The sequence below is a fragment of the Aulostomus chinensis genome, chromosome 6, assembly GCF_037954235.1.
Source record: "Aulostomus chinensis isolate RoL2024-O1b breed Wild chromosome 6, RoL_Achi_v1.0, whole genome shotgun sequence".
In the NCBI taxonomy this organism is placed as follows: Eukaryota; Metazoa; Chordata; class Actinopteri; order Syngnathiformes; family Aulostomidae; genus Aulostomus; species Aulostomus chinensis.
Genome location: NC_141325.1, coordinates 8,483,131 through 8,509,705, shown reverse-complemented (window position 1 = coordinate 8,509,705; position 26,575 = coordinate 8,483,131). Strand labels below are relative to the sequence as shown.

The window sequence follows — 26,575 nt, the reverse complement described above, 5'->3', positions numbered from 1 at the left end:
CGCGCCTGATATGAAATGGCGCTCTGACTGCAAACATCGCAAACAAAATGGAAGACAACCTTTCCTGAAAAGCAGTCAACCTTTCAGCCCACAGCATTCCTGGAGGGAAATGTCACTGTCCTCTTCCGATCTGTCTTCTTCTCTTGTTTTCACGGCCTGTTTACCTGTCCTTCTGTCCTGGAGGGTTTTGAAAGGTCATTTAAAAATGGGGAGCCAAGACCGTAAGTGTATAAATTAAAATGACAAACATTTTTGGGGGGATAAAAGTACTGTGATTTTTGTGTTTGTTACATTCTATTTTGACTTATTAGTCTGTAAATTATGTATAGTGTGCATTATCTGTACAATGTTGCACTTTATATTTACTTTTTGTGTTTTGCGATACACTTTTATTCTATGGATTTTAATATTCTTGACTTTCTGTGTCTGTTTTTACTTTGATAAATACTTTTACCTATTTTTTTTTTTTTTTTGTGTAGCAGAAAGCTGATGTGAGAATACTAAAGACCGAAACACTCCCCGTCTTCATCCATCAGGCTGCTGCCAGGGCAGGCCCAGCTTTGCCCACCTGTAGGTCCGCCCCTGCACCAACCAGCAGCTTCATTTAATGTAAGATAAGAACGCGTAAAAATGATAAATAACTGAGTGAAAGAGTTACTTTCATGGTTTTTCGCGGTTTCAATCTCAACTAGGCAACATTCGTGTGCACAAAGTGAGTTTATTGTCCTCTCGTTCACGTACTCCCGTCTTCTTTTCACTTGAGCGTCAGTGCAGAACCCCAGACGGGGCTTCAGGCACCTCTCCTCACCCTGGCTCTTGCTTTGACAACACTGCGTTCATTATGCGACCATCATAATTCTACACACACACACACATACACGCACACTATGGAAAGGCAGTAGTTGGAGCGGCTACTCTGCTCTGCGTCAAGACATCGGTCCATCTGTGTCCAATGTGCGGATTAGACGCTTATTATCCTCTTAGCTCTAAATGGCTCCACGTTCCTGCACTTCGCTGGTCATCTCATCCGCTGACGCGCACTTCAGCCAGGCACGAAAACGACATTCACGCGTTAAAAAAACAAAAGAAAAAGAAGGTGCCCACCGTTCAGTCAAGGTAGTCTCTGCGCATTACGCGTGAGTTGTCGGGACAGCCCCTCTCCATCTTGTGCCAGCGCGCTTGTTGGCGCACAGTGACTAGCGTCTATTCGTGCGCTAATGTGGCCAACCCACTGATCTTGTGCGGACTGTAATCTTATCAGTGTAAACTCGAAGCTGCCCATTCCTCTTCGGACAGTTTCTACTCGTCTCTTACCGCGTTTGGGCCAAAATTTGGACACACTTATTTGTTTGTTTTTTATTCAAACTAAAACATTTCGAATCGCCTTTATAGCTTTACAAGCGTTCGGATTCATGGAAAAAATGATCATTTGACCCTTTTTAGACTTTAGCCCTGAAAAAAGAGATGGAATCTACCTGCAAAGAAAGGAGATGTGTATATTTACTGGTCCTTGCGGTATGCATGGTCAGCGTCTGCTTCTGTGCTAGAAGAGCCAATGCTCGGAGATCCGGTAAGTTTACAAGCCATTGCCATATTTATATTCACACGTTGATATCAATAACAATATTTGTATTATTGTTATTCTTGATGGTAATAATAATGATTGTTATTATTGATGATGATAATAATAATACAGACGTGAAGAACGGGGGCAGATTTTAGCTCTAACTTGAATGCGCGCTCATCTGTCCATTTATTTGATGAAACCAGTATTTTTAAGCCTGTCTTATAACTTTGTCACGTGACATTTATGTTAGTAAATACAGCTCCTGCAGCACTGATTCAAATTTAACTACCGAAACAATGTAAGTGCGGTTGGAATGTCCCAGTGACCCACTTGTCTGAACGTAGTCTGAACGTCTTTGACTGTCGGAAACTACCTTCATCATCTTCATGGTCATCATCAGTCTCCTCTATATTCATGCACAAAATCCTTGCTAAAGCTTCAGGCGGGTCCCCCTGCACTTTTTTTCCCGGCATTAAGTAGCAACTTTAAATGTTGTTAAACCTCTAACAAGTGTGGCACTGTTGTGTGGCTGCATGATGACAACCATCAACCTAAACATGAGACAGGATTGTTGCGGCTAAGATGGAAAGAGTTTGCTTCATCAGAGGAGCGCAGGAATAAACCAGTCTAAAGGTGTGAAAAAGCAAGAGAACCTACAGCTCAGATGAAAATAAAGCCCACCATCAGTCACGCCAATGTGTTTCTCGGGGCAGAAAAAAACCCTGATATTTTTCTGTTATCCCATCACCTTTCACACTCACTCCTTCCCAGTCGCTCCCTTTCTCTTCTATCACTTCCCTTTTCTCTCACTGTCAAACCTTCCGACTGTCTGGTATTTTTCTTGTACCCACGGGCTATTAGCCGGCTGACTATTACATCTGTCTGTCAGCACAGACAGTTGGAGCTGTCATACAGAGGACGGCTGCAGTTCTGTGACTGCCAGTGACATTTGTTCTTGTGTGTGTGTGTGTGTGTGTGTGTGTGTGTGTTCTGAGGTCTTTGAGCCTCCATCTGAAGGGGGGTGGGGGATGTCAATGGGGCTCAATGTCCAGATGAATCACATCAGCCCTTAAATAACAAAGCTGGTTGTCAGAGGAAAGTCGCCCCCCCCCCAAGGTGGTCCAATGTTTTCAAGAATTTGGTCGCTTTGTCTTCAGTAAAAGCATTTCTCTATTATCAAGGGTAACAGTGTTTATTTGATCTTATTATATATATATTTTTTTTAAATCATGCATGATAAATGATGTGTGTGTGATATCATGCAATACATAGAAGTATGTTTACTGAGAAGTTGAGATGTTACAAGATAACTTTATTGATCCCATCAGATGGTGATATATCTGGTGTTATACTCTATGTTAAGGTGCTGGAATTTAAGTGATCCAAGGACTAAAAACAAGGAGTTACATCACTTGCTCTGTTTGGTAGATATGGAAACAAATTATTTATACAGCCTTTTTTATTTTTATTTCTTATTTTTTTCAAAATTAAAAAAAAAAAGTCTGACAAAATAGAAGTGTTATGTATTATTGATACTAAAATGTTGTTCATCAAAAGCAAAAAACAAAACCAGCGTGACGTCGATGTCATGTATCGGTCATCGCCTGACCTGCTGTCTGAATACCAGCAGTGGCCATCGAAAAATCCCCATCGGTGGACCACTAGACTGTATCGAGTGTGAAACTATTATACGCTCACAGGTGACGCAAGTATGAAGTTAGTATGTTACTGGAATAAACAATGATTCAAAGTGATACTTCATTGATATCGTCTGATTGGTCTGAAAAACATTGCTGGCTCAGTTGAAAAGAACGTGCTGGCTGGACAGAAAGCCGAAGTCTTCTCGTTTGTTCATTTTTAGCTGAAGTCAAAGTGTTCGTGGACGGATGAGCACACGGCTGGATAAAGAAACTGGATGACGCAGGATGTTTTTATCACGCAAAATGAGACTAACCCAGTTTCTGATGAAATCAACGCATTAATAAATCTGTATATTACTTTTCTTTCTGATTGCATGCCGCAGTCATCTACCGCGTGTAAATCTCACATCATGAAGGGTGTAACTATGAGGTTATGAGGGTCCTTGTCTGCCTATTAAAACCTGGAATTACATATACAGAAGGTCATCATGAACATGGATGATGTGCAGCCCTATAACTCTTTCTCTGTCTCACACTCCTAAGAGCCTTCTCCGGGCAACAGCTGGACCCTGGAAGAGCAATCACAATCTCCAGAAGTGTTCTAGAGCCTCGCAGGGTTTAATCATTCAGGCCATAAAAATAATGGCATCTGCAATCAGTCTGTTCATATCAGAAGGCAGCTCACTGAGCGACAGGTTGTTTCAAGTGATGCCTTCTCACCCTTCAGAGTGCTAAGTGAATCGGTTGATACCAACTAAGTTCTTTCCAGACTTTAACTGCTAAATTTCTTCAACTTAGATTGTTACGTACCAATGAGACACAAAGCATCATTAGCTCTTATTCAAAGCTGTGACTGGAAACAGTCCAGAATCATTTAGATTGTCTGTTTTGAATTGTTTTTGTATTTTTTGCCTGCCTCTGCTTTGATGAGGGCAGTAGTCTGAAATTTTTCAGTTCCATGTTGTAAAAGTCAAACAATAAGCTTTGATAAGTCAGTGTGGATTTATCATTATAAGTGATCACACTGGGTACTGAATAAAAAGCTTTAAGTTTTATTTACTTTGATTAGATTTAATTTTAATATTAATATCAGCAGGGTGACACGGTGGTGCGGTGGTCAGCGCTGTCGCCTCACAGCAAGAAGGTTCGGGGTACGAGCCCCAGCTTGAGCACGGGATCTTTCTGTTCTCCCTTTTCCTGTGTGGGTTCTCTCTGGTACTCCAGCTTCCTCCCACAGTCCAAAGACATCAAGAGGGGACGAGGCTGATTGATACTCTAAATTGACTGGAGGTGTGACTGTGAGTGTGAGTGGTTGTCTGTCTCTATGTGTTGGTCCTGTGATGGACTGGTGACCTGTCCAGGGTGAACCCCGCCTCTCACCTCAAAGCTGCTGGGACAGACTCCAGCCCCCCCACAACCCTTAACAGGATAAGTGGAAGAAAATGGATGGATGGATAAAATCAGCTAGTCAGTAAGATAAGTCAGCTCAAAGAGGAAAACATATTTCCCTCATATCCTTACACCTTTTTCTCTCCACTTTATCACCAGATCGTCTGAGTCCTCCATTAGACATCCAACTGGAGACAATCAACTGCACCGCCTTCAGTGTTCGATGGAAGATGCCTCGGCGACATGTTAGCACCATCACTGGATACAAGGTAGTCACACATATGCAAAATAAGCCCGGCAAAATGTGAATAATTTACACGAAATGATAGGTCAGAGTTTTTGAACATAAATCTAAAACTTGTTAAAATTGTTCAACATCAAATTCACACTGGTGAAAGATTCAGGGTTTGGAGAAAATCAAAATATTTCAAAGCAGCAAACATCAATGAGAAAGAAGTATTCATGCACACACACACACACACACGCATGCATACACGCACTAATATATATGTCACAAATCAAATTTTCCCAGTATCTTCTGTATGGATGTCAATTTTCCTCTGCAATCCTCTAACGAGGGTGGCCCCCACCTCCTCTGCTTTTAAAGTGTCTGTCAAACTCACCGTCCAACGCAGCGGCCTTGAGGGCCAGATTGATATTGTGACATTTCTGATATTTTGATTGAATCCCCTCACTGACAAATTATATATTTTTTCCTCAGAGGCAATGCATTCTTAACAATGTCATGAACTTTTATGTATTCTCAATATGTTGTTTTTTGTTTTTTTTTTGCTCCACTGTCCGTTCTGGGGCTGATGTAATTCTAGTAAACACTAGAGTAGGACTTGCTTTCTATATGTGTATTTAAGTGTATGTATGTATATATGTATGTATGTATGTATGTGTGTGTGTGTGTGTATATATATATATATATATATATATATATATATATATATATATATATATATATATATACACACACACACACACACACACTTATGATGTCCCTCAAGTGAATCCATGAATCATTTGACCTCTTTTTTGCATGGTTGGTCAATTTTTGAATGTCTTAAATGAGGTAGTTACTCTAGTTTAAGACATTTTAATTTTGTTCTTCAGCATAAATTGCTTATTTTAATACTGCACTTGTGAGTTTAGATATGTTTATTTGTCTTTAAAAAATGTTCATGCAAACAGGTGGGTAAATGAAAATACAGAAGCAGTCACCACGCAAAAAACAAAAGAAAGTTGAAGCTACTCATCAGGCTACAAGTCATGCATCAGGGGTATAGTATGTTTGCATAGCATAACATTAGCTTTGTACAACTAACCATTTTAATTTATGCTTGAAAAATCATAAAATGGGTGTTCATTTGAAAGTATGTTGTGGAACAAAATGCACTTAAATACCTTTGTTTACTACAGAGCTTATTTTTTGTCATTAACCAAAAATATATATATATAAATATAAAATATATACATATAAAATTTGTTTTGCATTTGGTCATGAAACCCATGGCATTGCTAGCTTCAGGGTTTGCTGAGAAAAGTGATTATCTCTGAGGCACTCAATGGTGTAGCTGAACTAGAGGGTCGACGCGAGTTCTTTACCATGAAGTCATGAATCAGTTGTATAATATGTAAGCATTGCATGATGTTAGCATTGTACCTCTAATGATTGAATTTTCCTAAAAAAAAATAAATAAATAAAAATAAAATTGCCATTTTAGTTTCATTAAAAAAAGAAAATTTACACAGAGCTTGTCTTCAGCAATTACCAAAACATAAATGTTGCTTAGAGGCCCCGTTTGGTCTAAGAAACCAGGGGCAATACTTATTTGATCATCCTTCAGGCTCAATAGAAATGCAAAAGAACAGAACCTACTTCACTTTACAATAATAGGGCTAAAACCACACACACACACACACACACACACACCATCATCAAAAAATCACAAAGAAAAAAAGAGAAATATGTCGAATCAAATTTCCACACTCTCTTCTGTATGGATGACCATTTCCAGTGCGACTGCCGCCCGCCCCCATCTCTCGTGCTTTATAAAGGCCTGTCACACTCACCGGCAGCACAGTGGCCTTGAGGGCTAGATTGATATTTTGAAATTCGTGGTGTTTTGATGGAACTCCTTCACTGCCAGATCTATGCAATTCAGAGGCTCTGAAAGATGTCACAAATCTTATTTAGTAGCTTTTCAATTGATTTTTCACTCCACTCAAGGCAAGCCTACAGCACTAAAGTGGAACTTGTTTTCTTTGTCGACCTAATAGATGAACATTTCGAAATATGCAGTGGCAGTCTGGCATTTTAGTGAACTGACTACCGAGTTGAAAGAAAAATCAGTCCCAAGTTTGAAATTGCTTTTACGCTTCTGTACAGTCTGCCCTGTTTGTTTTTATGTAATTTTATGAATGAGCTTTAATGCCTCACAGAAACTTCTGTCCTTTCTTTCTCTCTGGAGTTGTTGGAATCAACCATTAACAAAGTGTGGATTAAACTGTGTGTACTCTGCTTTTGACCATATGTCTGCACTAAGAGGATTAGTCAGCTTCACCACAACTTCATTTGGCCAATCACCTTGGATGTTCATGAATAATCCCGTTTTCATCGTATTTTTTCCCTGTGATGCTTGTTTTATTAAAAAAGTCAAAGATGAAATGAATGAGGACTACTGTCAAAACATCTGCTAAAAGTTTTACAATTGACATTTACTTCAACTTTTGTCCTTCTATCTGTCTATCTGTCTGTCTGTCTATCTATCTATCTGTCTATCTACACACATACATACATACACATTTACGTCGTGTGTGTGTGTGTGTGTGTGTGTACTTCATGTTTTTGTGGCGTGTGGCAGGTCTTCTACACAGAGATGAAAAACAACCGTCCGCAAGGTACAGCCTCCTTGATGGAGGTTCCTCTCAGCTTGGAGATGCTGACAACGGTGAGTTCAAACTGACGTGTGTATCCAATTCTGTCATTGTCATGCCAGTGGTAAAGGTTCCCAAAAGTGTGTGTTTCTAGCACAAACATCAGCCAACATCTCTCTAACTAATTAATTAAATACTTTGGAGATTGTGGATGGTTGCAGATACGACGTAGCAACGTCTTTGATGTGCGACCTCAGCACTTGAAATAGGACATTGTTCTCTTCTAAAATCAAAGCTGGTGTTCTTTCAGTGGGTTATGTGCTCAGCATGCTCCTCCACTTAGATGTGTATTAATGTCTGCGTCTTTATTTTAAAGGGGCAATTTGACGGGCAAGCAAGCTTTGTAAGTACTATTTCAAGTTGTTGTTTTTTTCCTTCTCGTGAATTAGACCTTGCTGGGCTGGATTTGACACAATCATTTGCAGAAGAAGATTAGAAAGAATCCTTCATGATTAATTTAGTTTGTTTCCTTTTTGATTCATTCTTGTTTTGTTTCTTGTTGTTGTTGTTGTTGTTGTTCTGGATGGACCAGGATGTGGACATTGGTAACCTAAAGGTGAACACTAAGTACAGAGTGAGTGTTGGTGCGTACGGTTGGGCAGGTGAGGGTCGACCAAGCATGCCCAGAGACATAAGCACCGCCTCACATGGTGAGAAAATGGCAGAAATCCCCATGGTCTTAATTCTACTTCATGATGATTATATACTTCACTGAATTCAATTTCTTGCTCTGCCATTAGACATGTGCATGCCTCCGTCTCCCCCCACTCAGCCGGTTGTCATGGCGATATCTGACACAGAGCTGGCGTTGTCATGGCAGCAAGGGGAGAGTGAGGGAAGTGCACCTGTCCTCCACTTCCTGGTTGCTTACATCAGGTCAGTCATAACAAATCCGACAGCAATTAGACATTAATGAAGCTTTGTGTTCACCACGCTCACCAATATCAGCCTGAACAATGTGGATATCTCATCTTTTCATGTTAACGTTTTGCCTCCCTCAAGCCTATTTTACATTACCTTGTGTGGCAGCTTGTGTCATGAGACCACACAAGAAACATCTTGTCAGATTTCAAGTTATATTCATGTACGACAGTGGTGCAGCCAATCAAGATCATTTGAGGAGAACCAGCTGACAGAACTGCTCATGGTTAAGGTGTGTCTTGAACGAGCTGTGCAAGTGTGTAGGCAGCAGATTAGGTCAAACTTTCTTGATAACTTCATTTTACCTTCCACAGAATAAACATTTCCCTCTCTGAGATGCTCAGAATTAACTTTTGACACGGGAGTTATTTGCATGCAGGAAAAAAGGCGAATGTGACACAGAACCGCGCTGTCTCTTCTTGCGCTGGTAATTGGAAGCCTCAAAAACAAAGAAACATACACGCATCCACATGAACAAAGACCCTCACATGTTGAGTCAGTCTTCAGTCTTCAAGGTCAAGAGAGCTGAGGTCAGACATGAAATGCCAGGGTTCGTTTGATGATTTGCCAGACATGAATTGAACAAGACATACTGATTTCATTAATGTACCACTACAAAAATACACACATTGAAAAGAGCAGGTTAAAAAAAACAACAACCAGTGAACAAGAAGTTTTTCTTATCGATATAAAAAGTATCAAATAAGTAAAGTGTGTCGTCCTTGATGTTGCAGTTAATGCCGTGTGACTGAACCAAGAGAGGCGAAGGCAAAGAAATGAGTTTATGAATGAATGTCTGTTTTTGCATGCAAGGCCTCTCCACACAAAAGATTCATCTCACAGTCTAATCTTCCTCCCATCACATCAAAAGTGGCCTTGCTGAAGAGAGACATTGAGTAGTGGTCAACAGATAGTTGTTGCTCCAGGCATCCAGAGTGACCAGATGCCAGCTCCAGATGGAAGCTGGGTGTGATGGGCAGAGAAATAAAAGTTCAGAAGTTCATATATCTCTGATTAAAAATAGAAAACAGAGTGGATAAAGCCACCTTTATATTACTTGTGTCTGGTCCGCCCGCAGGGGCGTCGTCCTTGGGATCGTCCAGGCCTGGAGAGCTGGGGGGCTCTGCATTATATGTGGAGTGTACCCGGTCTGTCCGGGTCGGGGGGTCTCGGTGGCGGCGCTCCCTGTGGTTGTGGGCTGCGGCACCTCCCGATGTGGATGGCTGCCATAGGTGGTCTTTCCTCACTAGGATTTTCAGTGCCCTGCCATGTTTCTACTGACAGTCAGTGTGTGGTTGTGTGAATGCGTGTGTGGATGTGTGTGTGTGTGTGTGGGGGGGGGGGGGGGGGGTGCGTGCATGCATGTGTTGTCTGTGGTCATGTGGGTTGGGAAGGCTGGGTTCTTAACATTTATTTATTGTATTGCTTTATATTGTATTTAATGTTGCCTGTTTTTTTTATATTTGTGAAGCACTTTGTGTTGCAATTTTTGTATGAAAAGTGCTATATAAATAAACTAAACTAAACTTATTGACTCCCATTTTGAAGCCTCTATTTGGCATTTTGTCAATCACCAGGTAACCACGTGCCGATGCATACTCCTCTATCGATACAACAAAAATCATGTGAAAATGTTGACTGCACTGCTATTTAAAGTGAGAATTTTGTTTCTGTTTTTCTCATAAAAAATAGTGTCACTTTTTAGTGATAAAGTCTATAGAAAGAGACCGAACGGGATGTTTTGGTTTGAAAAGCATTCAGCTTTTTTTTTTAACTGAAATAATCACACACAACATACCTGGTGTAAGAGAAACTTGCTGGCTGCTAGAAAGGTTCAGATTATTTTGTAGCAGCTAGCTAGGTAAACTGAACTAGCTAGTTTCTAGAAAGGTTCAGATTATTTTGTAGCAGCTAGCTAGGTAAACTGAACTAGCTAGTTTCTAGAAAGGTTCAGATTATTTTGTAGCAGCTAGCTAGGAAAACTGAACTAGCTAGTTTCTAGAAAGGTTCAGATTATTTTAAGATAAGATAAACCTTTAATCGTCCCACAGCGGGGAAATTTACATCGTTACAGCAGCAGGAACAAGGAGAATTTAACATTTTGTCGTAGCTAGCTAGGTAAATTGAACGAGCTAGCTTCTAGAAAGGTTACGATTATTTTGTAGTAGCTAACTTGGTAAAATAAACTAGCTAAACTTCTGGAAAGGTGCTGACTATTTTTTTTTATTTTTATTTTTTAGCAGCTAGCTAGTGCAGCTGAACTAGCCAGCCATTTTCTGTCTGTATGTTTTGGTATTAACTTCCAACTGGGTGATTATTTCAGTTGGCATTCAACACCCATTCTTTTTTTTCGTACGCTGCCATTTCCTGTCTCTCTTGTGGTGTGGAAAAACCAAGCTAGCAAGCTAGTAAAACCCTTCACACTAAAAATGGCAAGTGATTCAGATTTGCATTGTACGTTAAGGCGGGCCTATGGCGTTATTCTGGTGAGTAGTTTTAAAGATATCAACAAACATGAAAGTGTAAGCGTCCCAAATAAAATGTGATTTACCTGCAACATTATTTTGCAAGGGCGATGTTTAATCTCGTGGGGTTAGCAATGTCCATGACTATTATAACTGGTTTAGACATAAGAAATCGATAAAGCAGCTGGTGAAACAAAAGTGATCAGATATGAATTCGATCAAAATAAGGCTGTCACTCCCTTGAATTGCCAACAGTTTGAAGGATGATTGTTTTATTTTCATGGCATTTTTCTTGTGTTTTATGTTTATCGTCCACAGGCCAGAAATGGATACAGAGTGGACGTACATTCGTGAGCCCATTGAGACCAACTCCATGGTGTTGAAAGGGTTAATTCCAGAGACGGAGTACCAGTTCGTCATCAGAGCAGTCAATGTGCACGGAGCGAGCCCACCCAGCCACATCAATACCCCGGTGCGCACTCTGGGTAAGGCCAAATGTTGATCTGTGAGCCAGTTTCTTGATGTGACAGCCAAAAAAAATATCACGCCTCAGCTCCCTTGAGAGAGAGAGGGTTTCATTCAAGGCCATTCTCAAAAAAAAAAATAAAATAAAATAGTTTGTCGTAAAGTTAAAGGTTGCATGAAGAGAAAACCACAAGGGTAGGCAAAATAAGTGATTAATTTCATTTCATTGATTTATAAAAATAGGTATGGATAAAAAACAACACAACCTAGCCCTCTGACTCCCTGTGTAGTTCGTTTACAACTGCAGAGCTGAGAGTTACCAGTAGAGGGCAGCCTATTTTTACCCCAGACTGTCTTTTCTCCCCACAAAAATCTGATGTTCGATAACTCATCCCGCATCTCGTGGTGTGTAGTTTTGCACCACACTAACATGCTGTCTCCGAGTTTTACAAGTCTCCTCCATCTTACTGTGGCCCCAAAGGACTCTTTTGTCATAGACTCTCGTTGTGAATGAAGTCACTTTGAAAGTCACTCACTTTGAGCATCACACAACCCTTGCTAAATGACTTTATTCACTACAGGAAATTTATGTATGGACAGTCTGAAGGGGTCCACCATCAAGTTATTTTTCCATATAAATTAGCACTAAAGCTAACCAAGTCTCTGGTGTGCAGGTTCTATCCCCGGCGTAATGTGAAGGCAAATGGATGTGCCCAGCAAATCCCTCCATTGCTTTATGTTTCTCCTGGAAACACATAAATATACAGAAAAAAAAAACTGCAATTCTGTTTCATGAGGCCTTTAAACAAATCTGTCCAAAAATGTAATGGATTCTGTTGTGACCCATGCTACACCCCTCCACCAGGTTTCATGATAATCAGTCTGATAGTCTTTACGTAATCCTGCTGACAGACAAAGACGGGATGCTGACAACATTACCTCGATGGAGTTGATCATTCCGTTATCCTCTAAATAAAACTCTGTACCGTGTTCAGTCACACCGCATAAACCACCATTCTATTTTGGAGTATTTTTGGCCCGGTGGTGGTTTTTCAGATTTGTTCTCAATTCTGTTGAATCGCAGGAGGATAGCAATGTGATCCGGTCATTCTCTACTGTTGTGAATAATTCATTCATAAGTATGAAAAACGAATATATTGTTTGAAAATGTAGCATATTTGTATTGATTTGTGTAGTAAGTATATGTTTCTGCAATAGAAAATGTATTTCAATTATTTTCCTGTATTTTGTTTTAATGGATTCACATCTCCTCCTCTACTCAGCTTATAAGAAACAGAACTTTCTGGTGGAAAAAAAAAGAGGATCTTCGAATTTCAAGATTTAGACACAAACGTTGTCTGACAGTCAGCTTGAATGTGGGACAGCACCTGTCAGTGCGCTAGTGGGGTTGGACAATGGCGATATAGAGCAAAGGACTCATTTACTTTATTATTTTTGATCTAGTCAGTTGCTGGTGATCTGTGGGGGAAGGGGAAGAGGCGTAGTCGGGAATGATTGATATTAAAACACACAATCTTGCGGGTTTGTGTGTGTGTGTGTGTGTGTCATAAATACACAAATGCAGCGATAGCAATGTCATAATGGATCAACCCTGATATAAAAGCAGTTTATCTACAGATGTATGAGTATATTATATGTGTGTGCGTGTGTGTGTGTGCTGTGTCTGGCTGTGATGGCATTAAACATCATGACTGCTAAAAGTGCAAAAACATTATCCTGACCTACAGATCAACTCTAGAAAACCTTCCATTTCAGATGCAGTGCTGGAGAAGTTTGATTAAATTCCTCAGTTCCAGCAAAGCAGACCTGGAGAGGCAGACAGTGACTGACTCAGTATTTTAAAGACGCCGTTTAGAATAATGTTAATGAAAGTTACACAAATCATCATAAAACGCCTGTTAGAGAGAGAGAGACAGACGGACAGAAACGACTAGATCGAGAAGCGTGGTTTCTCAGCAGGGGATGAAAGCGGGTTACGTCCGAGTCTCATCAGACAGGATTAAGGACGGGATGCCAGACCCCCTTCGCTACCCGTCCACAACCCTGGTGGACACACACACACACACACACACACACACACACACACACACACACACACACACAATGTGACGCTTGGCAAGTGAAGAGTGGGGGTGGGCTTGACTGACTGACATACTTTTCTTGTTGCTCTTTCTGAGACAGTGTGTGCGTGTGCGTGTGTTTACAAAGATATCTAACTGGGTGGTATGGGTTAGGGGGGATTGTTACACAACAGTAGATTAGTTTGAGGGCTTTTGTAGGCCCCCCCCCCCCCCCCTCACACACACACACACCCCACTATTCAGATCTCATTAGGCTGTACTAATTGGCACTTTAATTGAGATAAAAAAATCAACTTTCTATGAGGAATTAAATGAAGATGAATGCACACTTTCTGTATAAAGTGGATACCATCATTCCACAACAGTAACACATTCATTCAGTTCCTCAACTTGTAAACAGTGCATTCAGCTTTACTGTTCAAATGGACAGAGAGACCAGAGGGAGTGGCCGTCGTTATGTAAACTCAGATTAAGCTCTCTTGAGGAAGGGGTGATGTTATATTCAAGGGTTTTAGTAAAACAAGCTCATAACTGTTCTTTCGACTTTACTGCTGCTGTGTTTAGGTTCAAGAATATCCTCAGTCTAGTTGATGAAGTATTTTGTTGTTTTCTTGCACAAAGAATGTTTCATGGTTTCGTTTGATTTAACTTGATTTACGGCACTATTCGCAGTGACCAACAACAGTGTACCAGATGTATAACAGTGCACTTCGACGGGTTTGAAATATTTTCATGTCTCTCCATGACATAGGACAACTCAGTCCTACAAGGTGCAATTATCAAGGAGAATTCGATTCAATGTTGACTGTCAAGTTTATTTCTTGTTTGACTTGGAGCTACAGTTCCTCAACGATAGGGGGCACTGCAGCCCCCACTGCGCTCCTACCTCCAGTGCCCCGGGAGCTCACTAAGCTCCTCTAACAATTCTGGTTCTCGATACTCATCCCTGCACCTAAGGTGTTTTTTTTTTGGTTGTTGTTGTTTTTGTTGTTGTTGTTGTTGTTTTTTAATTTGTCTGTGTTTATTTTTATCTTTAAGTCTATGAGTGCTGTAATATTTAGTCTATTTTCATGCAACAGATATTTAAGAAGATACCGAAGATCTTTGTTTCATGCTGTCTGTATTTCTGTTGTGAGCTGCCACTTTGTATCGAGAAGACACTTTTCAGTACGTGGTGCCGCAGCCGTGGTACAGCCTAACAGGTAGACGACGTCTTATCCTGTGGTCACCGACGCCTCATCAGTCACACATAATGACGTAACCACTTAACTGCGCTGGCAGAGTAGTCGACTCATCTCAACGATCCTCACGCTCATATCAGTCCCCTTGTTGTTACAGACATAGTCATTTTCACCATCAATTTGCTGCCGCTGGAATATTATGTCATTACACATAATGGTGATACTGCAAATACAATGAAGAGAGAAAATGAGAACTTGCTTGGATGGACCTCTTTCTTCCAACAAAGGCAGTAAGGGAGTGAAAAATCAATGTAGATTATTATTTTTATTTTTTTTTGTGAAGATCAGTCTTGTCAAGTAACATTCTGGCTGAAAATCCAAAAAGCTCAATTTAATTTCTGTTCGCTCATTTTATTCAACTTGATGTGATTGGATATGACTTGATTAACTCTTTGATTTTCAGCATTTTTATCCCACTTTTTAGTACAGCAACCACAAATATCAGAGACTGCTGACTGATCAGAGACCTATATATATATATATATATATATATATATATATATATATATATATATATATATATATATATATATATATATTCTGATATCCATATTAGTCAACAACAATTTAACATTTTACCATTACAATTGCAGAAAATGGCAAGCTAGTGCTAGAAAGTCAGTATTCTCTTTGCAGTGTCACCCTCGTTGTTTGCTGTTCTTGTGTTTGTAATTCTTGTGGCTCATAATTTTCAGCTGTATAAGATCATTCCCCATCACTCATCGTTTTATGCTGAATGAAACTGTACCTCCGTGTAATCACTTTAATCTGACAGTCACCAACGATATTCCCATCAGGTGCATCAGAAGTTGGCAGCGGTGATTACGGGCGTTACGTCACAGATCCGAGGATAAAAGACGAGGATGGCTTTGACATCGATGACTCTGATTATGATATCTTTATTGAAGAAGTAAGAACAAATATTCTCAACATTTTTGTTGCATTTAACCTCATGAATAAGAAAAAAATGTCACATTAGCCCCTATATGAATGTATAAAAAAAAATCTTGATTTATTCTTTTCTTTGTCTTCTCCTTCTTTTGTTTTTCTTCCCCTTAGTTGAAACCGTTCCCTGGTATCAATCAAGACAACAGCAAATCCCAACTACGTTCACGCTCTGGTCCGTCTGGTCAAAACGTTGTTTACCGCATGAACACCTTCGCTCCCCCCAACGTTACTGCTCCTCCAGCCTCCTCCGCTGTCCCATCCATCCTCCCAGATTTAACCGATCTGGTTTTCCCAACCACCTCAGAGCGTAGTACCACATCTGAAACCACAACCACGGCTTCACCTACGACTATGAGGTAAGACGTTACCCATGACAACCCTCAGTACTCTTTTTTTTTTGTGGGACGTGATGCACATTTACAGAGGGGCAAGAAGCCTTCTTGCTCTTTGATTGGTAGATTGCTCTTCTTCCATGTTGATGAAGTTCTAGGTACTTAAACGCTTTATTAAATAGTTTATTGGAAAGTTGTTATAAGGTAAATCATTGCTTTAGTACTGTAAATCAAGTGTTATGATTGATACAAAATGTTAAGGTTTCCCTTTCTGATCTGCCTCAGCACCACTTTGCCTGCCTCCACTCCCATACCAACTATGTCCCCCTGGAAGGGCGAAGTTCCTCGAGTGTACGACTTGACCTGCGATGACACTGTGTGCCCCCCTGACAGCTTCTGCCTCAGCGACTATGACGGTGGAGGGTCCCGCTGCCACTGTAATCTTGGACGAAGAGGGGATACCTGCTCTGAGGGTGAGGCATGGTAGTTGGAGTCTATAGAGCTACTGACAGACATGCTTTTCACAAACTTTAAGACAGTTACAAATTTTAGTAAACCAACAGCAGATTTATGATGAAATTATGTCCTTGTTCTGTTGTTCTCCAGTGGTAACTGTGAAGTTTCCCAGGTTCTACGGCTACTCCCACATGACCTTTGAACCCTTGAAGAACTCTTATCAGACTTTTCAAATCACGTTGGAGTTCAAGGTGAATGCTTTTTTTTTCTTCTTTTTTTTTTAATCCAACTTAGTTCTGATTGAACAGTGATTGAACAGTGTTGAAGAGATCTTTGAGACAGTTTCTCTCTGGTGCAGGCAGACTCTGAGGATGGCTTGTTGTTGTACTGTGGAGAGAATGAACACGGCCGTGGAGATTTTACTTCTTTGGCGTTGGTGCGAGGCAAACTGCACTACAGGTGATATAAACAGCTGCTCATGCAAAAAGTTGTTCGCTTGGTTCTAGGTTGTTTTAAGGTAGATAATTGCCACAACATGCAAAAAAAAAGCATGGAGGAAAAATAGCCAACTGTTATAGCTAACTGTTATAACACTGCCCGAGGCTAGTGTTATCATTAACATCAGAATTCGGAGGCCCACCTGTGAAAAGTCAAAGGGTAAGAGATGCTTCAACTAAATAACATAATTTGTTTATCAAGCACTCACTGTTCGATGTCTTGAATTCATGAAGATGTTTTTTTTTTTTCCTCAGCATGATGTCTTGGGATATAAAACATTCAGAAAGCGTCAGCCAGAAGTATCAACAGCAAAACTGCACAAAACGTCCTTTTACAAACCCCTAAATGCATCATAAAGTAGAATACCTTGCAGCAGAATCTCACCAGAGTGTAGAAGTTTAATTGAGCAAAAATATGTTTTTATAGTTTTACTGTTGCTAATTTTCAGTGTCCAGAAGCTTGTGGCTACTACCTGGCTGGCGTTTTCTAAATTTTGATTTCACCGAGAGGTCAATCAGGGGAGAAGAGTGATAAACAAATGAAGATTTTTGGGTAAATTATTATTACTTTAACAGACATCAATGATTTTCTTATTTGATTTAAATATGGGGCCATAGGAAGATGTTTTTGAATAAACAGAGTACAGAATATTCTGTATGTGACACTGGTTCTTTAAATAGACTTACAGACATTTAAAGGCAAATTCTTAAGAGGGCATTCAATTTACACTTTATATAGCATTAATTTGGGGGATTTTCCACTTAATTTCCTCAGGTTCAACTGTGGTACTGGAGCAGCTCAGATCATTGGCGAGAGTCGTATTGTTGTTGGTCAGTGGCACACAGTGACTGTCTTCAGAGATGGCATGAGTGGCTGGCTCCGGATGGACAACGATAATCCTGTATCCGGCCGCTCACAGGTAACAATGGCACCATGTAAGATCAAGTCCTTTCTTGTGTATCACTATGATTATTTACCCAAATTTTGGCTGAAGCTGGTATTGTGTTTCTATGACATCAATTAGAGCCTCACTGGCTTCACATGACAGCCAAATGATGAACATTGTGTGCGAAAGATGACGCATCTTTTGGTCCCTTTTATTTCAGGGCCAGTATACAAAGATTACTTTTCGCTCCCCGCTGTACTTGGGTGGATCTCCAAATGCTTACTGGCTGGTCAGGGCGACGGGAACAAATCGAGGCTTTGTCGGCTGCATGCAGAGTCTAACCATCAACAACAAAGACGCAGACATCAGACCCTGGCCTCTAGGCAGAGCTCTGAGTGGAGCAGATATAGGTGGGAAGACATGGGTGTGAGTGTGCTATTGTTGTTCCACTCAATTAAAGATACCAGTCAGAGCTGCCAACGATTTTATAATGATGTAAATTGTGTGTGTGTGTGTGTGGGGGGGGGGGGGGGGCAATTTCAGGTAAGAAGCAAGCATGTTTGACAAAAGATGGCTTCACTGTGGATTCTTCGAAGCAATCACAATAAGGGAGAAAAAATATTAGTTGGAAAGCATTTAAAAATATGCTGTTTTTTTGGATGAGGAAATTAGAGTTTCTCTTGGGCAGCACGGTGGTGCAGTGGTCAGCACTGTCTCCTCACAGCAAGAAGGTTCTGGGTTTAAGCCCCGGCTCCAGCACGGGATCAAGAGGGGACGAGGCTGATTGATACTCTAAATTGACCGTCGGTGTGGCTGTGAGTGTGAATGGTTGTCTGTCTACATGTGTTGGCCCTGTGATGGACTGGTGACCTGTCCAGGGTGAACCCTGCCTCATGCCTGAAGGCTGCTGGGATAGGCTCCACCCCCCCCCCCCCCCCGCAACCCTTAAGAGGATAAGTGATGCAAAATCAGAATCAGAAATCCTTTATTAATCCCTTGCGGGGAAACTGTTGGACTGCAGTGCTCCATTTCACAGGAAATGGATGGATGGACGGAGTTTCTTATGCCGCAAGACATACACTAATATTGGCTCCAAACTGACTGACAGTTAATTTTTCTGGTAATTTAATTGTACTTCCTGCACTTTAACATGTTCTTACATTTTAAAAACCTGCTTATCACTTCTTGATTTTTACTTCAGTTAATTGATTGAATCAGTACTTTTAGTCCTTTTTCCGTGAATATCTGTACTTCTACCTGAGTGATAATTGTGTGCACTTTTGCCGCCTCTTCAAATTGATAAAATGTCTTTACATTCATTTTGTTTATTTAGTGTCTAGACAGTCAGGTTTGTTTGTTTTTTTTATTTCTGCACATTGAAGTAAATGGTTATAATTACAGAGTGTGTGGGTGCATCCGTGTGTTTGTGTGTCGATGGTCCGCACGTATTTGCAATGAATCATTTTTGTCCAGCGATGTTTTTTTTCTGGATAGCTGAGTGTGTCTTTGCCCTTCTGTGCCAGGTGAGTGCAGCGACAGTGTGTGTGACCTGGTCAAATGTGCCAATGGTGGCGTCTGCTATGCAAACCGGGCTGATGGCTACATCTGTCTGTGCCCGCTTGGTTTCAGAGGACAACTGTGTGAGGAGAGTGAGTCAACTTTCTTTATTTTTACACACGCTAATAACACACTAAATCCTCTGAGAGTAGAAATTGAAATCCCATTTTAGGTTTTTGTTTCTCTATGGCTGTCATAGATTGCTCTCTAGACTTTTGTAGGTAATTACTTATCGGTTGAGTGGAGCACAATACAAAAAAAAAAAATGGCTCCGATTAGGCTCATTATTTCTCATATTGAGAAAATGGGAGTGATTGCATGTCACAGTAACTTTCACACTATACAGCCGTCCCTCCCCTTCACGTACTTACTCTCTCCTCTTCTCCCTGACTTCTTCCTCTTCACTCTTAATCATCTCAAGGCATACGCCACTTCTGTTTCACATTTTCCAAATGTCCTGTCACCCTTTCTGCTTCTTTCTCATGTCTCCAGGTTTCTCTCTGTCCTTGCCGCTCTTCAATGAGACAGTTTTGTCATACGCTGTCGTCCCGTGGCCTCAGCTCTCCCAGAGCTATCTGTCCTTTATGGAGTTTGAGCTGACTTTTCGGCCATCCACGCCTGATGGGACGCTGCTGTACAGTGATGATTCCGGCAGCGGTGACTTCCTGGCTATTAATATGGTTGACAGATATGTAGAGTTCAGGTTTGACTGTGGTTCTGGAGGGGCCGTGATAAGGTACTAGAGATGTGCAGTATTTTCTGTCTCTTTTCTCTTCTCAATGCTATTACACCCTTAATGACATACATTGTGCGTGGTGTTTGATAGGAGTGAGGAGCAGATCAGTCTGGATTCATGGCATGAGCTGAGGGTGTCTCGCACAGCGAAAAGTGGCATCCTGCAGGTGGACGGCCAGAGGCCGGTGGAGGGGTTTGCTGAGGTATCCGTCTTCTCTGTTTTGACCACAAGGGGGTAGAACAACATCACAGGCATACAGGCGTTTATGCAGGCCTTTCAGACACACATTAAATCTTTAAAACTTTTGGCTGCGTGCATTTGTTTACACATTCAGCTGACGTAGAGCAATACAGGTTTTTGAGTTGGATGCAAAAATACAATGCAGAAATTCAGCAACCTTTCAGTCATCCTTCATGTGTGTTCTTGGATTTAGAGATCAATTTGGACATTTTTTTAGCAGTTTAATGTGAAACTCACTCATACAAAGTCATTCTTGAATGGCTTAAGAAATATGACTCTAACTACACCGATACATGAAGAGTTGACCTCATCTATTTGTCCCATTGACTCTGCAGGGAGCTTTCACTCAGATTAGCTGCAGCTCCCCTCTCTACATCGGTGGGGTTCCAGAATATGATAAAACCAAGAAGACAGCAGGTGTAAAAAAGGCCTTCACTGGAACTATTCAGAAGGTACTCCTGTATAATGTGTTTATTTGCCAAAACAGGTCAAAAGCCATTCTTAAATGAATAATGAATCAGTTACATATAAATGCATTTGATTAGTAAAATAACTAGATTTCTTCATTGAAAATCTACAATAACATTCAAATAATCAGTTTAATCAACATTGACTATGTCACTTTTATTTGAATATTTTAAATATTGTTTATCCAGAAATGGCTTTTTTCAGTTTTGGCAAATGAACACTCATGTTCAAACCTACAGTAACACCTAGCTCTTTTATTTAAGTGTTAATATTAGATGATAGTTTTGTGTTTCTTCGTTTTGGCGATTCAGTTATGTTCGCCTTGTTTTTGAGCTAGCTTGAACTAGATTGCAAAAGATTTTTTCAGCAAAAAGCCAGTGACATCAACGCTAAAATAAGTGATGAATATTTACACCCTCTGTATCCTTCCTTTTCCTCCTCAGCTGATCCTCAACGATCGCACCATCCCAATAACAAATGGCTCTGCTGGGGGGGTTAATGTAGCCAACTCTGCTCACCCGTGTGTGGAAAGCCCCTGTGCCAACGGTGGGACCTGCAGGCCCAAGTGGGACAGCTATGAGTGTGACTGCCCTCTAGGGTATGATGGCAGGCACTGCCAGAAAGGTTAGTTCTCCATTAACTGTCATTGATAAAAGTGGACTGCTGCCTTTTTGGCTTTTTCCTTGTTGCTCATCATTTAAACCTCAAACATGCATAATATAAGTGATGATATTATGAAACAGATGTTTTTCAGTGGTTGGCTCGGGAGCTGAGTTTAAATATTTTGCATCAGTTTTTTGTTTTTAAATCTTAAAAGAGGATGCCCTGAGATTGACGCCTGTAATGTTTAATGCACATTTTATTCCTGGCTTGAAGCATGTGACATGATCTGTCCTCCTGTCTGGGATTATATATGTTGTTATCTTGTAAGCCAATATAAAATAATGCACTGGACAACTTAATCCGTTAAACCTATGCCTTCTCTGTTTTTAATGCCTTCCCTTCACAGAGTGTGGAAATTACTGTTTGAACAGTAAGTCGTCTTGAATAAATCTAAAACAGATGTTTAACCCCTCAGCTATAAAAAAATAAAACATACATTTCCCCTCAGTGGTGCACCTCTAGTTTAGCCTGAGCAGGTAGACACATGTTGATGTTGCCACCTTGTGACACTTTAGTGTAAGTGCAGATTTTTTCTCTTTCCAGCTGTTACTGAAGCCATTGAGATCCCACAGTTTATTGGCCGAAGTTATCTGACCTATGACAACAGAGATATTCTCAAAAGGTTGGTACTGGAAGGTGTGTGATTGAAAATGGGATGTTAGTGTCTTAATCTTTGTTATGCTGCGCGTGTATTTCCTGTTTAAAAATAAAGGTACATGATTACCGTATTTCATATGTTTACAGTATTACAGCACAGTGTTTGTTTTAATCTTGCGTGTTAAACAGGTAAATGTTCATTTTTTAATTTTTTTTATTTTTTTTAGGGTATCTGGGTCCAGGAACAACCTCTTCATGCACTTTAAGAGCACAGCCAAGGATGGCTTGTTGCTATGGCGAGGAGAGAGTCCAATGAGACCTAACAGTGACTTCCTGTCAATGGGGCTGCAGGATGGTGCTCTCATATTCAGGTATTTGTTTGGTTCAAACACAAGGAGCAATGTGATAAAGGTACACTATAAAAATACAGAGCAGCAGCTAATCCGTGCCTTTTGCTGTCTTCTTCATGGCCTTACGAGCATATATGCCTGCACATTTACATTATTTAAATGCTCAAAGAGTCAGCGTTCCCTCCTTTTTCTTCTTTATCATCATGGACCTGCATGTGAAGCCCTTTCTTATCATGGGCTTCTGAATCCAGCATAAATATTAGAACAATATCTTATCCGTCCCTGCAGTTTATTCTAAAGTCCTGCCAGGGTCATGCTTTCTGTTCTTTGTACTGTTGCCAGAACAGGAACTGGAGAGAAAATGGAGATAAAAGTTTAATGTAAGAAAACAAAGAAGATGATTGAAAGGCAATTAGTACTTGCATCTCTTTTTAAAGGGAAGTACTCACAGATATGTGTCAAGCACAAAAAAGAGCTTTTCTTGTTTGGGACTCCAGAATGCAGACAGAACAAGCCACAAATATTAGCTTGAAACTTAAAGCAAACTGCCCAGAAATGTCAGTTTACAAAGCGCAACATCCATTTAAGTCACAAATATGTTTGTTCCTGTTTGGCCATTAAGACGCCATCAGCTTCCAGCTAAATATACCTGGCTGGTTTTATTTTTCTCCAACATTCCTGAGTCACAAAGAAGAAATACAGCAGTGAAGAAATGTTCTTTGTGAGCTGAAGATATCGATTTGTGAGTTCTTGGCTTCAGCTTTAACTTTAAAAACAGATGATAAAGGTCTGGAACATCTGTTGTCCCTCATTAGAAATTTACAACTCTAATTCGCGAACTCTGGAGATGCGGGAGAGAGTAGGCTGGGACATTAAATGAAGCATGTTAATACTTGCTAACTGCAGGATCATTGCCCCTGGGGACTTGTATCATCTAAAGAGTGTGTGTGTGTGTGTGTGTGTTTTTTTAACACAACACATAATCAGGGTGTGCCATCAGCATCATTCCTGTTTCATTTTCTGCTTTTGAATTTATTGTTGTAGTTTTAACCTGGGCAGCGGTCCAGCCAGCATCGTTGTCAATGGAACGTTTAGTGATGGAAAGTGGCACAGAGTCAAAGCAGTGAGGTAAGTACTGAAGTAGTTGGGTGTTTTGGAGGGGGGGGGGGGTTCTTAAATTTATAGTGATTAGACCTCATCTGCCTTCACTTTACAACTCCTACCTATAATTAACCAGACTGTATGTGTCCACCTGCAGGCAACAGACCAGGTGATAAAAAAAACACCATTGACCAATTATCACTTAATAAAGTTGTTCTGGCACACGTGATCATATCCAACAGAATTCCAGCAGCGTTAGGCTTCTTGTAGAGAGTTAGGAAACACCAGACATCTGAATTCAAACCGTTGGAAAATATTTGACTTCCAACTTGCTGTTCGGCTCTCAGAAAAACCAAAACCAAAACTACCTGCTATGGCTAGAAACCGATAAGAAGTGAAGTGACCTCGCATCATTTGCATCCATACGACGAGTTATACACTACGGTTTGTCTTGTACCTTTTCTCACGTTCAGTGACATGTTCATCTCTCGTCTGTGTAGGGATGGACAGTCAGGGAAGTTAACAGTCGATGACTACGGAGCAAAGACGGGCAGGTCAACTGGAAAGATGAGACAGCTCAATATAAACGGACCGTTATACATAGGTAGGTGGCGCCAACAACTCACCACCCTGTGTGTCAAACGGAACGGGACTGTCTGCTTTTCTCTCTTCATCTGCTCTTCTCGCTTCATCTTTTTTTCTCTCTTCATCTGTTTTTCCTCTCTTCATCTGCTTTTCCTCTGTTCTCCCACTGAAGGTGGCATGAAAGAAATAGCTCTCCACACCAACAGGCAGTATATTGGAGGCTTGGTTGGCTGCGTGTCCCACTTCACACTCTCCACTGACTATCATGTGTCACTGGTGGAGGATGCTGCGGACGGCAAGAACATCAACACCTGCTCCAACTAGTCACTGGTCTCATGAGATAGGGTTTGATTTCTGCACAGCTTTGAACATCTGGACCAGCTGACCTGAAACTGCCTGCCAGCATCAAATAAGAAACAACAGAAACAATGGAGGGCTGACATGGAGCTTAAACTGGAGAAAGTTGGACTGACATCATTGTTGTTTTGAGTGATAAAATTGGTTTTCTTTAAGTGGCTCTTGTGCTGTGCTCAAACTGTGACCCTCCGAGTGGTAAGGTTTATTTTAACGGTAGAAACATGGTGAATTGTTATGGAACACAGTTTCAGCTTGCGGCAACAGCGAAGAAAGACAAATTCAACAGAGGACATCACAAAGCACTAGAGCTCTGTGAAAGGCGAAAGAAAAGCTCAGCAGCAAGGGTCTTAAAAAAAAACTTCTGAAGGACTTTTTCATGGGATGATTTCAATTGTATCTTTATTTTTTTCTACTTAAAATTATTATTCTGATTGCTGGAAGAACCAAGTGATCCATCAAGGGTCAGTCAGGGGGCATCACCACTCGTTTTTTTTTTCCCCCCGAACCTGAGCAGCTAGCATAGACAAACGTCTTTGTAGAAGATCTTGGTTTGGGCCCTAGAGAATTTCTGTTGTTCTTGTCAGTATGACATTTGTATTCTTGCTGGTGTTGTGGTTCTCTCTCTGTAGACAACATGTTTTTTAAAAAGTCATTTCATGTGGTAAAGGTTGCTAGTATTTGAAGTTGAGGCTGTCAGCTGCATTTGTTTCTGACTACCTTTTTTTTTTTAGTATACATGCTCATTTATCTCAGACTCTCAAACGCTAGTCACATGAAAGTCTTATGTTGACACAGCGATGCAGCCAAAAATCTTGGACGACTCGTGCATGGCAGCCTGTTAACATTTGACACACACCACAATTCTGTGGACTTCAGCCTTTAAGTTTAAGCTTTGTAGCTTTCGTTTTTACCGTCCTTGAAAATAGACAATTACATGTATGAATGTCCGCATTTTGCTTATACATGCCTGAGCTTTACTCGGTGGATATCCGGCGATTATCCCGCTTATGCGGCATTGTTCTCCCATGTACAAATTAAGCGTTTACTCTGGCTTCAAACACAACCATGAATAAATCATCTGTGATGAGGAGAATGGTGGGGGGGGGGGGGGAGTTACTCATCAATTGGTATTTTTTTCTTTCAAGTCTGAAAGGACTGGAAGTGACTTATGTCTGGTGACATGACTGTTGAGTGTCAACAGACAAGCTGTCCACAGATGTTGCAGATGTTACTTGTACTGTACGTGTCTGATGAAACATGTTAGTTCAGTAGCTGTAGAGGAGAGATGATGTAGCACCCGTGATGTCAGTAAAAGAAGTTGTGGATGCATTTTGATACCTGAAGTTATTGGTTTGTACTTCTTACCATTTTCATTAGTTAGTTAAGGCAAATCATAGAACATCAGTGCAGAACCTGAGTGTACGCGCATTAAAACGTTCTATTATTTAAGCCTTAACACCCGCATAACTTGTGTCAAATATTGTTAGATGATCAAATACTATCTGTCATAGAAAAATGGTCATATTCTGTAAAAAAAAAAAAATTGCAACGGAACAAGTTCTTTCTGTCCCCGCGTGGTCACGCAGGCTGCAAGTCATGGCACATGTCAAACGGCTTCCGGGAAAGGAAAAAGAAAAGTAGTCACACTGAATAAATAGAACTCAGAAGAAGCAGCTGCAAGAATCTCTGGAGGCTCAGAAGTGAAGCTCCTCATCACCTTTGTAACCTTACTTGGTGACCGTGAGTTAAAGAAGGGGGGCTCGCAAGTCACAAAGGTGTTGACAGGCTCAGAATTGAGGCTCAGAGTTTTGTATGTTGAGGGAATGTCTAATTGAACACACTGCCAGAGTAAAATTCTCAGTCAATGGGACGTCTACTAAATAAAACTGGAAATGTTTCAAGTATTTTTGTTTTATTTTCATCTTGGAATGACGTACTTTACAAAGATATCGTTGGCTGGCTCGCATCGAGACACTGTTGTTATGGGACACTTGTCAGAAGTGCTCTGAAGACAACCGTCAACTAGACAGCTGGTCGTCTCAACAGCTTTCCCAGGTGGCCGTCACAT

General features: G+C 40.7%; 1 protein-coding gene across 6 annotated transcripts; it reads left to right on the top strand.

Moving 5' to 3' along the window:
* Nucleotides 1-26,412, top strand: egflam (EGF-like, fibronectin type III and laminin G domains). 6 transcript variants are annotated; one of them, XM_086206266.1, is made up of 26 exons: nt 1-221; nt 483-609; nt 4,756-4,865; nt 7,467-7,553; nt 7,856-7,882; nt 8,072-8,189; nt 8,280-8,415; nt 11,244-11,410; nt 15,531-15,643; nt 15,793-16,037; nt 16,299-16,486; nt 16,620-16,720; nt 16,828-16,928; nt 17,742-17,886; nt 18,074-18,263; nt 19,377-19,502; nt 19,903-20,146; nt 20,237-20,348; nt 20,722-20,838; nt 21,298-21,478; nt 21,864-21,887; nt 22,061-22,139; nt 22,342-22,485; nt 23,509-23,592; nt 24,066-24,169; nt 24,323-26,411. In XM_086206266.1, exons 3-26 carry the CDS (start codon nt 4,827-4,829, stop codon nt 24,472-24,474), a joined length of 3,024 nt encoding a protein of 1,007 aa, XP_086062392.1. In that variant the 5' UTR covers nt 1-221; nt 483-609; nt 4,756-4,826; the 3' UTR covers nt 24,475-26,411. The 6 variants fall into 6 exon arrangements, with proteins under 6 accessions (XP_086062392.1, XP_086062391.1, XP_086062390.1 ...); XM_086206265.1 differs by having other exon boundaries at nt 480-609; XM_086206264.1 differs by lacking the exons at nt 1-221; nt 483-609 and adding an exon at nt 979-1,570 and having other exon boundaries at nt 24,513-26,412.
* Nucleotides 26,413-26,575: the final 163 nt, after the last annotated feature.